Consider the following 17464-nt stretch of genomic DNA (forward strand, 5'->3'; position numbering starts at 1 on the left):
GCGGGGCGGGCGGGCCGGGGCTGCGGGCGGCTCCCCCACGCGCGCTGCTCCCCTAAACCCCCGGCTGCGGGGCCGTGGGCTCTGCTCTCCTGGCCGGGGAGGGGCTGTCTGCGCTGCAGTGCTCCGGCATTGGGGAAAACGCCCCTAGTCCGGCAGGGTCACTGCCGTGAGGCGCCTGCGTGTCCCCTTGCTGTCTCCCTGGGGACCCCCTGCCCCGCGAGCCGCGCTCGGGTGACGGGCCCGACGCTGCCGGGAGGCTGGAGTCCTTTCTGCGGGGCTAACATTACCCTGCCTGTCCCTCGCAAGCGTCTAACACTGCTCAGTGCATGGGACGAGAGAGGACGGGACGGATAAACACGTTCAGTGTTGTATCTTCAGCTTCATGTGGGAGAGCACGGAGGATTATGYCCTGCAAGGAGACAAGACGAGGATACTGGCTCTTAGTCAAAGTCACCAGCTGTTTCTCTATGAATACACCATAGAAGATGGGAAATTCAACCAGGTTCCGCTGCACGGCTCTAAGGAGGATGCACTTAAAAAGTTCCTTGAAGTTAAAGACATTAGTGAGTAAATTTCAATGTCTGTTCCATATGTAAAACTTTTATAATGCTAATTGTGCTTCATCTGCTGAGACAAGTAGAGGCAGCAAGATTGAGTGTTTGGGAAGTGTAAAATATTTTCACGCTGTTTTCTGCACATTAGTGGTTTGGAAGCGCGGCTGTCTCAAGTTACCCCTTTAATTCTAGAACTGGCGGGAGGACAACARCGATGGGCTTGTTAGCAGATCCTGCAAGGACACATTGGGTTTTTATGTTCCTTGATTAGCAAACATAATCTGGAGTTAAAAAGCACAGTGCAGGATTTAGGGCTTTGATGTTTTTGCATGTTCTCAAACAGCCTCCCAGCTAAAATATTTTTGTTTCCAAAGATAGCTGGTTTTATTTAGTATCAACTGGAAGACTGTGTTTTTGTGTCTTTTCCTTTTTGTCCTCTGCAGTAGTATATATTAAGTAACCAACAGTGTTTTAGAGAACCGTGCAAACATTAGTACTCCCAGTATAAAATGTCAGACTTAAGACGACAGAGCTACACACACACAAAGCCAAACTTCTAAGTTGGTAGCTGAGGAAACGAGTTTGAGCTAGATTTTATTAAGATACATTTGCAATCAAAAATATCGAATTGTTAGCATGCTGAAATATTGTCTTTAAAATTGCAGGCCTCTCTTCAGTTTGGTCTTCCAAGATCCTGTCTTTTAAGGACAGCACAGGCATTCTTCTGCTCAATAACTTCATTCTTGTACGTTTTACCTTGCCTGGAGAAGACTTGAGCTYGGAGCAGTGTGACTGCCTCACCCTTGATGTTCCTCCACAAGCTTTGGAAAGATTGAGAGATACAAATTTCTGCAGGGGAATTCTGTTTTTATTGGATAGTTCTGGCTGGATTTGTATCCTTTGTGAAAGAGACTAGGTCTGTGATCTGGAAGAATAAAGAGAGCTTTTTATTTTAGAATGCTGCCAGGATTTAACACAAACTGCATTAAAGCCTCTCATTTTGAGGATGCTTTCAAGCTGTTGTAGTAAAAAACAGTTAAAGTTTAAAATCAGAGCTTACTGCCTTCCAGCCAAGGTTTCCTGAGCACTGAAACAGTCTCAGGTTAATGTTACAGCACTTGTTGTGTTAATTGTCATTTGTCGYAATGTTCGTGAGCCTCTAAACCATTTGGTGCAGTTACATTAAAGCAAGACCAAAGTTTAAAAAGACTTCTTAATTTTACAGCAGTTTGTTAAAGCTGTGCTTACTGTGAAAAGCAGYAGGCCTTTTTTATTCCAATGAAAATGAATGCTTAGAATTTGCTTCTGAATGCTGAGAATTAGAGCAGGTAAGCAGAAATGCAGCTCAGGTGCGCAGTGTTCGCCTCTAAACGGAAATGATGTTTGTGCAGCACCCAGTGCAAGTCACCCGAGACTGTCGCTGGGCTTGTAATGTGGCCGAGTAATGTGGAATGTGCCGAGGTTGCYCTGGGCCGTGAAGGCAGCGGGACCTGGAAGCTCGTGGTGCTTCCATGGCTCACTGGTCGCCCTGCCACCAAGGCCTGGCTTTTCCTTTGACGCTGCCAAAGATGTGTTTGACGCTTTCGACGGCGCCCGGCTTGCGGTGGTTGATGTCGCGCTCTGCCAGGGAGACCCGCGGGGTGAGGACGCAGCCGCCGTCCTGCCGCTCGCTGCCATTGAGGTGTCCCTTGATCTCGGCGTCGCTGTGGTCGTCGGAGCCTCCAACCGGGCCATTTCTGTGGATCTGAACTTGTATTTCAGGTATGTTTGCAACAGAATTCCTAAATCCRCGTTTTGAGGAAAAACTCACTTAAGAAGTTGCCTCATCTCAGTGCTCCAAGAGCTCAGACACTGTCAGCTTTGCCTATTGAGCCCTGGCTCTATGACAGGTCAAAAATGACTTTTAAAAATCACTTTTCTTTGAAGACTGAGGGTTTGCTTCACTTTCTCTGTTTCTTTCTGAAATAGGTTTAATGGACTTTTGTTTTTTTGGGGCTATGAGCTGTTTGTTCCTGGCAGTGCTATTTGGTAGCACTTTTGGAAATACTGTAGAGCATGGGATTGATAAACTGTTCTGGCACAGCTTTACACATTCTGCCTGATGAAATAGGCCTAGACTATAATTTGGAGGTTGTGCCACTCAAAGGAAATAACATCAGGTTTTGGTGGTTTATGTGGACGTTTATGTGAATGGCGCTCACTTAAGAGGAAATTTTCTCTGTGATAGCTTTGACYTTTTTGGATTTATTTCCAATTTCAGTTATATCTTTGCTGGTAGAATGGTTAAATAAGAAAGAAGAAAATAATTATAAGGTAGTGAAAACTGAACTTTTGTGTTTCTTTGCAGGCAGTTTCCTAAGCATTTACTCTGTAAGGAGGATCCTGAAAGCCTTCCGCTCAAGCCCCCCGAAGGACTCGATGAGGACGACCTCGCTAGTTCTGCCTACAGCATGGAGCTTTTGTCGTCCCCTTTCCGGACAGACAGGTAGTTTCTGGAGACTCTCCTGCAGAGTGGTGATCACCGAACTACCCCACTGATAAAATTGCAGGTGTTGCCCATGCAATCAAAGGTGTGAAAGCCCAGCCTGCTGTAATGTTAGGCTGTGCTAGGAGAAGGACCAAGGCAGCTTTACGTATGTCACTGAACAACTTCAAATAGCAGTTACTGCTGAACAGGAATGAGTTTGAGTCAGTATTGGCAGATTTTTGTGTTCTTTACTGTTTAGTGCATGTTTAATGCAGGGGAATACACGTGCACTTCAAATTTACTTTTTGTTCATGTGAAACCTTTTAACTATGTTGCAATCTTTAATAATGGAGGAATTTAGCACTGATGGAGGATTTAGTTATGACTTTAAGTGAAGGCAATAACTGTCCAGTCCTGTGGATTCATTTCATTCTACTGAAAGTATTTTTGTAATTGAGGGGATTTTCTGCGAAGGAAAGAAAAAGCTTCTGTAAAAATACTAAACTTAGTGGACTTTATCAGCTAATGTGATTGTTCTACTTGACTGCAGTCAGTATTTGAATAGAAATAAACTGGGGACAKGCTAAGGCTAGAATACAAGATGCTGTATGAAATATGTAAATGTTTATTATTTGACAGACAAAAATTTAAAAGTTGATTTCTGTGTTTACCTGGCATAACAGCTGATGTTATGGATAACTTTTTTCTTTATACCAGATCCTGGAAAGCACACTTATCCTCACTGAGTGATGCAATAAAGAGAAGAAAACCAGATAATCCAGATTTGGTGTATGGCAGTTTGCCTTGGTACGAGTATTTACCTAATCTGGAATATCCCGAGTCCCTCCTGTATGTGAGTAACGAGGCAACCACGACTGCTGCTGCACGGGCTGCTATGCGTGACCCTGCCCAACAAGCAGGAGATGACGGTACGAAGAGCAGCAGTGGAAAACACCAGTGGATACAAATACCTGGCGAGGGATCCCAAGAGATGGTGAAACTGGAGTGTAAATCTGTAACCGCGTTTAAAGCGCTGTTTGTAGTATTGACAAGTGACAGTGAGTTGACTGTTGCTCTCTGGGATTTAGTGTCACGAGATGTGACTTACCACCCCTTYGGCAAAGACTGTGTTTACGTGGATTGCAGAGAGGCGCCTCTCTGCTTGCTTCTGACAGGTGAGGTTCGTTGTGGCTGTCCTGATGTAGAAAACATTGTTCTTTGTAGTGCCCCTCGTTCCCGTCTTTCTCACTGCTGTTGGCTGATTTTTAATGCATTCCTGATGAGGTAAAATCCAAATGGAGCCAGCGTGACTTTGAACCATCGTTTTGAAAGATGAGCAGGAAATATAACTGTTACTACGTAGCAACTTGCTTACATTAATTATCATCTGATTCTTTTATTTAGAGCATGGTCTCTCCTTAATACTGTTCAGTTTAAGTCAAGAGGAGTTCCTGAACAGGCTGATGATCTACAGCAGCGCGGGAGTCGTCGATGCCGTTTGCCATCTCAACGGCTGGGGACGATGTTCCATTCCCATGCACGCGCTCGAGGTGAGCGAGCTTGAGGCATGTCTGAACTTCCCGGGGCTCTAGTCCTACTTCTCGATGAGAGTTCCTTAGTTAAAAAGACACCCTTTCAGAAGCCTGGGATGCTACAGGAGCCTGACCACCCTGTCACTCAGTACCCACGAGGGAATGTTTGCAGTCACACCTGGAGAGAGGGAGAGTTCAGATAAAGACGTTTCGTGGAGTTTTGGCAGGGAGTTGTTTTAAGGGTGGAATGGGAAGTAGATGGATAGGGAGTTTTTCCATAGCAGTTTTAAGTAGCTGCAAGCATACACAAAGTCATGATTCTCACACTGTTTATTTTAGATCTCTGAGAARATTCTAATAAATTGCTGAATTAACATTGTGCCTTAAAAAATGTAGGTTGTGCAGACAACCTTACCCTACCAAAGGAGCATGGCAGCTGTTTCACCAATACCTTGTCAATTGAAGCTGCAGTTATGCACACAGTTGAAATGTCTCTTTTTCAGCATGTATACTTCATGTCTGAATACAGAGCAAAACATGAGTATTAAGTGTTCAATGTGCGTTTTTAGAATATGTATTGAATATACATGTAGAATAATCGTGTTGCTGCATATTTATCTAGGCTGGTCTGAAGAACCGTCAACTAGACACAGTAGACTTGTTCTTGAAAAGCAAAGAAAGTCTTTTCAGTCTTTCTGCCAGCTGCTCTGGAACTGAACAGGCTGCTGAAACTGCGTCACAGCTATTCCTGAAAAGTGAGTAAAATGCTTAAAGCTGCRCTGAGGTTTAAATATAATGACCTTTCTGCTGCTTCTGGAGAGGCGTGACGGGGCCTTGGTAGTACTCTGTTGACCTGCCTGTTGTATGTTTGTGTGATGCTGTATTGTGGCTCTTCTGCTCCTGGAAAATAAGAAAAGTAGTGTATGAGGTCTGGTTTTTGGCTGTGTTCTAATACCCGTATTCCAAGCATTTTGATGTAAAAGCAAAGCGTGTTTCCCATATTTTTTGACAGATTTTGGAAGATTTTAGTATGAATTCTTATTTGTGTGTGTATGTGAAATAATCCATCATATGGTAGAATGTACATGTTTAAACTTTTTTTTTTAATGTAAATACTGCAGATTTGGAAGAGCTAAGTCCAGCCTTAAATTTGCTTTACTCGGCAATCAGAGAAAACGATTTGGAGACTCAAAGTAAGCACTTCTCTGAGCAACTGCTAAACCTCACATTGACCTTCCTTAACAAACAACTTGCAGGAATTTTTGAGCATACAGAAGGTAAGAACACTTTGATCAAATGAAAATTTGATTTGAAATCATATAGTCATATAGTGTGTCATTGTCTAGTTGGAATGAGAACATCCTGGTTTTTATATTGAATCCTGAATTTGCATAGAATTAACAAAAACCCTTGGGCTAGAGTTAAGTGAATGAAAGAAGCTATCTAAGGAGGAAGCATAAGAAATTCATCTAAATATAACRTATGTGTTGGCCCAAACAGCTATGATACAAATAAAGTCTTCTGATTTCAGATTAGTCTGTACATTTGGTTGGAGTGGGGCTTCTGGATGTGGAAGAAGGGGAGAATTGGGCTGGAAGGCTCTCCTGGGTTGCTTGATGTAGCTTGGCATAGTCACTAGAATGGCTGTAGTTGGTCATCAGCTGTTCATTCTTTACTCAGTGCTACCACTTAAATTATATTGGCACGAGTATTTCCATGGCTGTGCAATGAAATAGATTAGTTCAAGAACCTAATGCAGTTGAAAAAAAAAAAAACAAACAAAACTGATAAGCTATTTTATGTGGAGCACTTCCAAATCTGATCACCCTGTAGGGCACAGAGCAGGGAAGCGGCATCAGCCAGAGCGGGTAGGGTGGATGTGGGAGGGAATGACCACGAGAACTACCAGTGCTGCCGAAATGTTGCTCTTCAAACTATGGCTGGAAACTTTAAGAATAAAGTAGAAGTTGGAATACCAAGCCTTAAAATAAGGGAATTCCAGAGGACAACGGAGGGGCATTTTCCCTCTCTATTCTCTTCCTTCTAGAGAGAACCTCTCCCTTATCCTGCCCTTGAGGTTGTTTTTCAGCTTCCGAAGCACTCGGGCTTTGTTTTGCTGGAGAGCTGCTTGGGAGTACTGTGACATRTATTGCTCTCTGGGTTGTCCTGCTGGGATTGTGGCTCTATCCCAACAGGAGTGGCCAGTGTGATGAGCTCTTCAGAGTTCAAGTCTTCTCTCGCCTCACATTTAGTTTATTAAAGTGTGGTGGATGCATCCAGTGTTGATAAGCAGCAAGAATGCTGTATTAATAATAAATTTCCATTTAACTGATATCTTGGTCATTCTCAACAGAACCTGATAAAYACCTGCAGAAGGCTGCCCGCATTTTATCCGATTACATTATTGACCTCAGAGCATTTGTCAGGCTTCCTCAAGTGCAGACGGATACCGTGCACACAGAGAGTGATCTCGAGGAAGATGAAGATATTCTTATCATAGAGGAGAGCGAAAAGTGGGAGAAACTCACAACAGAGGTAAAAATGTGTAATGTATTTTAAAGTGTTAGTAAGAAATGTGTTGAAGGATATGATTAATAGTCTGCAAACTACTGTGAAAAAGTCAAAATAGGGAACGTAGAGTTGGTAACATTATAGATTAACAGGATCAGTTTCTTCCAAAGTGTTTCTCTCTTTCAGGAAATTATTGCTGATGCCATTTTAAGCAGTAGAGTACCTGAGGCCCAGGCCTTCTTTCATATACGTAAGCATCCTGCTGAAGATATTACAGAATTTATTAAGAAAGGCTTAAATTTGGTCTATGACCGTCTTCTGAAGCACAATACCAAAGAGGCCTCAAAACTTTTAAGAAACATGGTGAGAGTTGGTCAATAAGTATACTGATAAATATGAGCATGCTGATAAATCTAAACCCTTCTCCATGACAAATAAGTGTGTGTGCGTGTGGAGCCAGGTCTTAACTTTCTTATGTTATGATTGTACTAAATATATTTTGTACAATTAAAAAAAAGTTTCTGTGTTTTGGAAAGAAAGCAGATGTTTTTATTCTGTCAATGTACAGCTTTGTACTGTCAGCTTTCAGATAACGTGTTCTGTTTTGTTAGGGATTTGATGTGAAGAAAGAATTGCGTAAGATATGTTTCTACACAGTTGATAAGAATGTGCGAGATCTGTTGGTAAGBGGAGAAAAGACCTTTTTTGTCTGTCTGATGTTCTTGGCTCTGAAAACTCTGATTTACACAGAGAGAAATATTGCATTGAACAGGCTTTCCAAATGGGAACAAACTGGTTTTGTTTCATCACCCATGAAATGTAGCTGCCATCATTGACACAGCTGTAGTCTTCTGTATTTRCAGTTAAAGTGTCATTTCTTTATTTTCATTCTGGTCTACTTCTCATCTGCTTGCACAGAGAATCAAATTCTGGCCCTCTTGAAATTTAAGTATAAGTATATTGATCARTGAATCCAGCATTTTTTTCCTATAGTTTGTTAACTCTTTTCACTTGCATGATTATTTGCAACTTTAATATACGATAAGTAGAGAAAAACTGTAACTGGATCTAATACTTTAATTTGAATTAAAGGTGAAAGTATTAGAAGAAGAAAAATATTTTTCTGAAAAAGAGAAGAGGATGATAGATTTTGTGAATCAGGTTGAAAACTTTTATTCAGAATCCTTCCAAGAAAATACGGAGATTCAGACTTTCTCTAGGTAATGTGACTTATAGATTTAGAATTGTTAATTAATAAAGTTAATGGACTTTTAAATATGTTGACTTCTGGGTTCCATATGATTTACTGCATTAACAAATTCAGTCCTCTGTAACTTTGTTTGTGTTGTGCAGCTCTTCATTTGCAGAAGTAAGGGTCAGTATAAGAATTTATTACTTTATTTTCATAAATGTGACTTTCTGTCATGTTCTTTCCAGCCTTAAGTCATGACTTAGTATTGTTAATGCAGTGGAGATCTGCTTGTTATCCGTATAAATGAAGCATTTTTAATAGTTAAGGATATTATTAGAATTGTTGACCAAATGAAACATGTTGAGGTGGAACACTTGCTCCATTTTTTTGATATGATATCTGTAATATTGTAACATGATTTGACCTAGAGAAACTTCTTTTTGTTTTTTTTTTTTAAATTAGAGAATTTTTAAAATGTTATGCAACTTGCATACTGTTACATATTATTTAGTATGTCCGTTTTGGAAGAGTTATTCTTTGCTGATTATTTTTGTGTGCACTGTCACTGTCTTGGCTGAAATAAACCCCTCTGCCACTTGTAGAGCTCCCTCCAAAAAGGAACTAGCAAAACTTACCGATCCTTTCATCATCTCTTGTTTTTAAAGAGTAGTAGAATATGTATTAATGGAAAACTTCATTGCAGTTTCACGAGCTGGAGAAAGGAACAAGATTTTTCCAGACAAACAGCTGTTTTAGACTCCTTCCTGAATTGTGATAAACCTCAGGTTCACAATRGAGAATTCAGAGTGATGTTTAACTGGGCTCGGTGGTGGGATGAGCTTGTTCAGGAAATGATTCTTCTCCCCAGAAAAACACGTGAAGGCAAGTACTTGAGTACTAAATAGTATAAGAAATTTTGAGTTAAAAGCTTGAGTGTCTTTGATACGTAATGTGGTTGTGTGGGAGAGGCGCTGATTCAAGCAAAGCTCTGTGCTACCACAGGAAGTCGCTTATTTTTTGTCAGTGAGATGGGATAAGTTGCAGATTCAGTCAGAAGCAAACTGYTTTGTCCTGTTGTGTTCTCATGGCCATTTGTGTTTTTCCTGGTGAGAAGAGGTGGAACTAGCTGAAAAGAAGACTTGCTATTTGCTGTGAATGAAATCTACCTCTATGTTTGGTAGAACTAGTTAGGGGGTAGTGGTGTGTTAGCTTTTCCATTGTAAATCTCTAACTCTCTCTAACAGTATCAAGTGTTATCAACAGTATCAAGATGTAACTGATCAGCATCATCTTTGCAAAAGAAATACCAGCCCATTAAAATTACATGCACACATAAAGAAATATCAATATTTCCCTAAATAGTGATTATGAGGATTTCTTCTTTTTGTGTGCACTTCTTTTCTAAATGCAGAGTGGAAGACCTGTAATCCCGAGGTTCTTTGGGGGCATCTGACAGCCCAGCATGACTGGCTTAGTCTTTGTTCATGGATTGAAGAATCCCACCAGGCTTCATGTGGRCCAGTTAACTGGCCCCCTCTGACTCCAGACATTATTGACAAAAACATGTTATGTTGTGGCTACATGAGAAATGAAATATTAAACAAACTGGCAAGGTACGTTCCCTTCCCAAGCTTACTAACTTTGTATTTTATGTAGAATCACAATCAAATAGTTCTAGAAGTACATGTTAATAAAATCCTCCGTACATACTCATTTTTATATAATATTTGGTGCCCTTTTTTAAAACAACGCAAATTCTTTAATAAGTTGTGTCTTGTACTTGCATTTCAGTGCAGTTGAAATGCTCCCCTAAGGATTATATTCTTGCTGCCCATTTTAAATGTAATATTTCACCTTTCGCACCTTGTTCTCTCCAATGAACCGTAGCATCTAAGATATTGGTAGATTGCTGTCAAACTTTGTATGTTTTGGTGCATTATATTTGCCTTGGTAATGCAGTAATTTCCTAGAAGATCTGCTTTCCTGATTTGACTTCAGAACATATTTCAGAACTTCTGAAAGAGATAGTTGCCTGATCTGTGTGTATCCTTTTTATTTTTCTTTTTTTTTTCTCTCTGATAGAAATGGAATTTTTGTCCTTTCTGAATTAGAAGATTTTGAACTTCTGCTCCAAAGATTGTCTTACCTTGGGGGAGTAATGCAGAATCCTCACCCTGTTCCAAAATACAACACTGCAAGGGGTTTGGACTTCCATACTCGTTTTGTCCTTCACTGTTTGGAACGTAATTTGCAATATCTATTATACACTTACTTAGACTATTACAGGTATGAATAATTTATTCACCCACCAAATTACATGCATATTTAAACAGTAGAACACAGCTTTAATGACTATCAGTAGAGATTTTCCTAGAACTTTRCTGACTGGCAAGAAAGACTGCTCGAGTCACAGCATCATTTCATGGATAGCTGGGGCTCTGTGTTAGATCTCACGTTCTCTTTTGAAGCTTTATTCATATTGTCTTGTCATGATTATTTGCCTGTCAGCCAGTAAAGGAAACAATTATATGTTTAATGAGTAAAACCCTCTAAGGAATACAATCATAAGTGAGCCAAGCTAACTTGTTCTTCAGAAAATATCCCATTTAAGCACAGATATGGGTTTATTTGCCAATGCATTGGCAAATAAAGGAATTTCTGGTTGCAGTCTAAATTAGGACTAGTTGGAATTTGAAGAGGAGAAAGAAATGCTAAGTTTTGGAACTGTCTTTATACTTTGCATAGAAAGAATGATTTGAAGTAAAAAAAAAAGTTCTAATACCAGTCCCACAGTGCGATTGAGTAAGTAGGTGGAAGTGGGATAGCAGAAAGCCTACAAATGACTTAAACTAATTTCATGAAATAAAGTAGAAACTTGTTTCATGAAGTATTCGTACTATACAGAGTGCTTTTTGTTAATTCAGCACTTTTTTGGGAACTGTTTGGGGTTGTCAAGCTAGAAACTACTACTAACATTTACAGAAGCAAGCAAGCACAGAAGGGACTTRTCAGAGATGGCATGAGTTACAGCTGCATGTCCTGTATTGATGGGTGATAGGATCTTTGACTCTGTCATTACAATGAAAAGAGTTGCTGTATCACCCAGTGAGACGTCCTTAACTTTTAATGGGTATTACTGAGGTGGAAGTGGTGGTTTCTGTGAATGAGTATTGTATTTTCACTGTTGTTTTCAACTTGTTTACAGTTTAACTCCTTCAAACTGTCCTATTTTGGATAACAAGGAATTGCATGAAGCTCATCCCTGGTTTGAGTTTCTTGTGCAGTGTCGAGGGGTCGCCAGTAACCCACGAGGTAGGAGACTGGCCTCGCTCGGCTGGGGCCCGGTGTTGGCACTGCTCTCCCTCTATCTGGGACATCTGGGTTTATCCTCTCTTCTGCTGCAGACTCTTTCACCATAGTAATTCATTTTAGAGATGGGCAACCAATGCACATGTAAACGTTGAGGGTAATTCCTACTCCAACAATTGTGAGTATTCTACATAAAGRTATTGGGACTGTAGATATGTCAGCATTGGTTTGTGTATGAACATCTTAGCCTCCTATTTGATCCTTTTAGTAAAGGGTTGAGCAGAAATAAATACACAAGGAAGTGAACACACATTAAAATTATAGCTTCTTCTGATGTCCCAGTACTGTTTGGCTTCTTTGCTCCTTAGRTTGTCTTTGCTTGGTTCACAACATTTTTTTTAGTTAATGCTTGAAAATCACTAGAATTTGTGCCCGTAATTCACTTAACTCTTTTTGAAAACCGTTTTGTAGCAGCACACRTTCACAGGTGATAAAAGTAACGATCAGGTACAGCTTGCATTTTTTTTCCAGGAAATGTGAGTAGCATTAGTAATGAAATGCAAAAATGGAGGACTTGATCCAAATGAATCTTCATAGGTAGAACTGTGTACTAAACCTTAATACAAACTAGACGGGCTTACCTGTATTTGTGAGTGAACCAAGAAAAACATCATTATTAACAACAAATAAATAGAAAATTCAACTTGTTTCTTAGTCATAGAACATTTTAAGCAGAAATGAATAATGGTGGTTTTTTGTTCATTTGTTTGTTTTTTCCCTAAATTATATCTCACTTTTCTTCCTTCTAGATCCCAAGATGATTTTCCAGGCTAGTCTAGCCAATGCTCAGATATTGATTCCTAGTAATCAAGCCAGTGTGAACAGCATGTTACTGGAAGGACGTACACTATTAGCGCTTGCAAGCACCATGTATGCACCTGGAGGGATTGATCAGGTACTGCATGCAACAAACTACTGACAAGTTTATTAGTCTCCTCTTTTGGTCACCATAGATATTAGTCACTTTTTTTTTTATTCTCAAACATTAAAAATATGTGCACACTCAAAAAACAACTGTTTTAGTTGCATTGTGCTAACTTATGTATTATGTTACAGAGATTAAAAACACATTTATAATCAAATCTCTTCTCTTACATGTGTTTTTAATACCGCCAGCTTTGTGATATGTAAGAATAGACTAAAACTATAGTTCTTTTTGAAGCTTTGTTTGATGTRTCTTATCAGGATTTTTCAGAATTTTTTTTTGTGGTACTATAATATGACAAATTTCCATGAATTAGATAATTTAGCCCATTCAAAGATTGTTTTATTACTGTCCAATGCAAYTTATTTCTTCTGAGAGAAATAACCTTACCTCTTTTCAACCTAGGTTCTTCAGAGTGAAGATAAAGAAAGAAGTGTAAAGAAAGTTGATCCACAGCTCTTAAAAATGGCCCTGGCTCCCTATCCCAAGCTCAAAGCTGCTCTCTTTCCCCAGTGTACTTCTCAYGGGATTTTGCCACCTGACATCTCTCTCTACCACCTAATGCAGGTAAACATTTTGGTTTTTCTTAGAGCTGTTTGGCAAAAAAAAAAAAAATTAAATTGTGAGTTTGTTTCCAGTTAAATCCTGGTAGGCAGGGACTATGTTATTTTCCTGGGAACTTTAACTGGGGCTAAAGTTTATACATTTTTTTGTAGATGGTATCTCAGTACTAGCTATGAATCTGGCATTTTTAATCCAGACACATAAAGACATCTGCGGTGTTTAACTTCAGCAGAGATTGTGTGCGACAGTCCTGGAATGTCGGAAAAATAATATCCTTGCTGTATGCAAGAACCATGTTATTTGTTGTTATTAAAAAATGTAAGAAATTAAAATTTAAAATTAGAGGATTGTGTGTCCTGGGATGTTACGATAAACACTTCTTGGCAAATATCTTCTGCTTGAGATATGTGGTATGAAATGAATAACTGAGAGCTGGAAGAAATACTGTGAATTATTCCTTATTGGGAGGATGATAGTTTGCTAAGATCACGGTTAAGCAAAGTACAATGTTCTTGCCCATTTCCTTAGACTAAAGTCCAGGTGTTTCTCTGTACTTCTTTGCAGTCTGGTCCTACRTGAGCAGATAAATGAGTGCTCTTGAGAGACCTGTGCGAGATGCAACGAGCAGAGCAGGCAGCTTCTGGCTGCTGCTGTAGCTCCCTGTCATGTTCTCTAGTCTGGCCTGATGTCAAAACCTTAAACTGACTGAGTGTGTTTTGTTTCTAATCTTTCAGTCATTAGTGCCCTTTGATCCCACTAGATTGTTTGGCTGGCAGTCCACAAATACTCTTGCTTTATCAGGTATGTCTCTCTAGTTTTTTTATGCTTTGTTAGCCTGTTTACCTCAGATAAAATACCTGTGGTGGAGTCGCTTGGCTGATAAACCCATAGACGTTCCTTTTCCAAAACCAAATAAACAAAAAAACAAAACTCTGATTTTACTAAAAATTTGCTTTGAAATTAAATCATATCTAAATTGGTTGTCTTTTTTCCTCTAAGCTMTTAGTTCTTCACAGACACAAATCTTTAAAAGGTACTGTGAGATTGGAAAAGATATTTTGTTGTTTTAAAGGCAAATTGAGAAGACGACCATTCTTAGAAGAAATGGTCTGATCATGACTATTAGAAAAAGTTAGCCTTTGAGTGTGTGTTTTTTGTTTTTTGTTTTTTTTTTTGTTTTTTTTTATGGTGAGAACTGGAATTCTGTCGGATTTGGTATGTTGAAGTGTTGAAGCATGTTGAAGTATGTTGAGTTAGAGCAAGAGAGGTGTTTGGTTATCATTTCACGTTCAGCCGCTGAAAGCCATTTCCTCTGTTTAAGTCAACTGTTTATCAGCTCATAAAAAATGTTGATATTCCTTCTAGATACATCAAGTGATTTTCCTCATTTTTCTTCCCCCGAATTGGTGAACAAATATGCTGTCGTGGAACGACTGGACTTTTTGTACTATTTGCACCATGGACGTCCATCATTTGCTTTTGGTACATTTTTGGTCCAGCAGTTAGTAAAGAGCAAATCCCCCAAACAGTTGTAAGTTTTTTAAAARTTATATTTGGATCATTCTTTCAATGTTACAACCTAGCACAATAATTACATTAATCCTCTGCAACAGTAAATAGGCGTGAGGTGCAGATCATCCCAAGAGCACAGAATAATAAACATGATAACCCCTTGAAATACTAGATCCTGGAAATCTGTTCAATCTAGCATTTGGTAGTGCAGAAATAAAATATCATCTAAAAGAAGATGAGCTTTAATTTCAATTACTAAATAATATCCACACAACGAGAGCAGGGAATTTTAAGTGTTGCAGTTGCATCAAACACAGGTTTGCTTCTAGGGACGTGAACTTCTAGGTCACTTTGTGGAGAAAAAATGCCACTTTGACACATACTCAGAATGAATTTAAAATTCATGTCAGACTTGAGCAACCCTAAATTTTTCAGTTAGTAGTATGGAAAACTTTCAGACATCCAACAAACTAGCCACTGCATTGAACATTGCAGTTAACTCGGTGCAATCCACAGTCAGTTTCAGGTTAGTGCTGCAGTGCTTAGATCATAAATTCTGCAGTGGAACATTTTATACTAAAACCTACTGACAGTGCTCTTATTAGTTACATTGTCATTTGAGTTGGCTTTAGTTTCTTACTAAAGTAAGTAAACTTACTTTAGTTTCTTACTAAAGTCTATTAAATTAGATCTCTGCTTATCCTTTGAACATTTATCACGTACAAAGCTTTATTCCCATACCTATGTTCATTCTAAGTATGAAATTCTTAATAAATAGCTCTCATGCTATGAAACCCTGGAAGRGTTAGAGAACTTAGAGTACTTTGTAAAATAGAGAATATTTGTGTTTGTCAGATCAGTAGAAAATTGTATGTATTCACTGCTCTTTGTTTTCTTGYAGGATTCAGCAAGCAGGGAAGGAAGCCTATGTCCTCGCCCTTTCTTTCTTTCATGTACCTTCAATAGCAGCAGCCTGTGTTTGTTTTCTAGAGTTGCTTGGTCTCGACAGCCTCAAACTCAGAGTTGATCTTAAAGTTGCAAACATTGTTTTCAATTACAAAACTAAAAATGAGGAATCTCAGCACAGTGCAATAAGAGAAGCTTTTGGTAGGTGTGTCYTTTGTTTTAAAAATGAGTAATATATGTCAATGGGGATGAGAAGCAGAGAGGGATTTGAAAGAAGGTGCCTGATCTCTCAGGAAAAGTAAGGCTATTCTTTGAAGAGCTAAGGATTTTGCTGCTCTTATGTTGCTGCTGCTTTGGTGTAGCCAGGACCTGGCATACCCAGGAGGACGGGAAGACTACAGGGCTATGAGCAGCCAGAATTGCAGTAGTCTCTAATGGTAGAGTCGAAGAGCTGTCTAAGGTTCACTGCAGTTTTTAGTAAGATTTAGCTTTTTTTTTTTTTTTTTTTTTTTAATATAACTAGAGGATTAAATAGAGGAACATTAACAAATCACTTACTTGAATTCTATCTTATGACTCTATTAAAATCGAATGTTTGAAACTAAGAAGACATTAGATTTATTCTAGGAATAGTTTTAGAATGTTGTATGCACAGTTCTGTGGGGTTTTTCTGAGGGGGGAAAAAAAGAGGGGAGGGGATTGATTTTCATTTTCCTGCTAGTTCTAAAAATATATTGGTTAGAACTATAGCTCAGATTTACTAAAAAGATAAATGCTTAGATGGTTCTTGTTTAAAAATCATGTAGGCACTTTGTGTCTGACTTGGTGCATTTACTAAAGAGTTTATATTTGGAAGACTTGAGCTTTTTCTTTACTATGCTACTGTTGAAAATATTTCTGTTATGCCAAAATACTAACAGTAATTCATTCTTTCAAACAGTTGAGAAGTTAACAAAGTTGGTGGATGATGAAAAAGCAGCAGCAACAGAAATTCTTACTTGTTTAGAAGAAGCCTTTTGGGATACAGTTGAGCATCAAGGAGTAAATGAGTAAATTTTTTTTTTTTATTTTATGTTAAAAACAGACCTTGAACATTGAATTTTAACATTTGTGTATTCAGGCATTATTAAAGAGATCTGTTTGCATTTTATTGCAGTAAACTGAATAATAGAATTTGGATTTAAGGTATGATCTGAGTATTTCAAATGATAGAGATAATAAATGTGTAATGGCCAGGATAATGAAATGCAGTCRGCATTTTAAAATTACTGCTCTGCAGCAGTTCTGCAGCACCGTGGCTTAGAAGGAAAAATTGCTGAATTCTTTTCAAAATTGAGATTTTTMAAGAGTGGGCAGCCCACCTGCCTTGGAGAGAAGCATGCACAGAGCATGGGAGCTGCTTAGTGCAATCTGGTATAATCCCTAGCGAGGTGTGTGGAAATGTTTGTGTTGACATTTGCAGGCAGTGCATCTCAAACTTGCACATTATTAGCATTGGAGAAAATTGTCACATAATGCAGCTGCGTTGCAAAAGCTTGTTCTTTTGTATCTTTTTTTTTCCTTTTTTTTTTTTCTGCTTTTAGATGTAATACATGAAGGTAAAAGCAGAAATAATGAGTTAAAATTATCTTTAAATTCCATGCAGGCTGTCTAATGACTCCAGAAGGCAGTGGTCTTTGGTAATGCAGTTCTGTAAACTCCATAATACCAGGCTGAGCTCATCATACCTAAAGGAATGTGCTAAATCCAACGACTGGCTGCAGTTCATCATCCAAGCGCAGCTGTACAGCTTCCAGCCRGATGAGGTAAGGCCACAGTGCGTAGCAAACCCTCAGCTTTCCATGCAAGGATGCGCTTTGTCTGTGGTGGTCTGTTTGAAATAAAAAATAATAATAATTAAGAAAAAAGTATTTGTATGAAAGAATGTCACAT

The 17464-nt window shown here is 38.9% G+C and overlaps 1 protein-coding gene across 1 annotated transcript in view; it reads left to right on the forward strand.

The window, feature by feature from the left end:
* The first annotated feature begins 365 nt into the window (after positions 1 to 365).
* Positions 366 to 17464, forward strand: part of SPG11 (SPG11, spatacsin vesicle trafficking associated) — a 29272-nt gene continuing 12173 nt past the window's right edge. The window contains exons 1-23 of the mRNA XM_026040522.1: positions 366 to 563; positions 1220 to 1447; positions 2123 to 2315; positions 2902 to 3039; positions 3739 to 4196; positions 4426 to 4571; positions 5176 to 5308; positions 5675 to 5830; positions 6907 to 7088; positions 7251 to 7427; positions 7676 to 7747; positions 8157 to 8284; positions 8960 to 9138; positions 9668 to 9869; positions 10339 to 10542; positions 11462 to 11568; positions 12375 to 12520; positions 12956 to 13117; positions 13849 to 13915; positions 14480 to 14645; positions 15528 to 15733; positions 16473 to 16581; positions 17178 to 17337. Coding sequence (XP_025896307.1) covers positions 383 to 563; positions 1220 to 1447; positions 2123 to 2315; positions 2902 to 3039; positions 3739 to 4196; positions 4426 to 4571; positions 5176 to 5308; positions 5675 to 5830; positions 6907 to 7088; positions 7251 to 7427; positions 7676 to 7747; positions 8157 to 8284; positions 8960 to 9138; positions 9668 to 9869; positions 10339 to 10542; positions 11462 to 11568; positions 12375 to 12520; positions 12956 to 13117; positions 13849 to 13915; positions 14480 to 14645; positions 15528 to 15733; positions 16473 to 16581; positions 17178 to 17337 — 3900 coding nt within the window. The 5' untranslated portion in view covers positions 366 to 382. The remainder of the gene's footprint in view (positions 564 to 1219; positions 1448 to 2122; positions 2316 to 2901; positions 3040 to 3738; positions 4197 to 4425; positions 4572 to 5175; positions 5309 to 5674; positions 5831 to 6906; positions 7089 to 7250; positions 7428 to 7675; positions 7748 to 8156; positions 8285 to 8959; positions 9139 to 9667; positions 9870 to 10338; positions 10543 to 11461; positions 11569 to 12374; positions 12521 to 12955; positions 13118 to 13848; positions 13916 to 14479; positions 14646 to 15527; positions 15734 to 16472; positions 16582 to 17177; positions 17338 to 17464) is intronic.

The sequence above is a fragment of the Nothoprocta perdicaria genome, unplaced genomic scaffold (assembly GCF_003342845.1).
Source record: "Nothoprocta perdicaria isolate Ctin4 unplaced genomic scaffold, notPer1 scaffold_26, whole genome shotgun sequence".
In the NCBI taxonomy this organism is placed as follows: domain Eukaryota; kingdom Metazoa; phylum Chordata; class Aves; order Tinamiformes; family Tinamidae; genus Nothoprocta; species Nothoprocta perdicaria.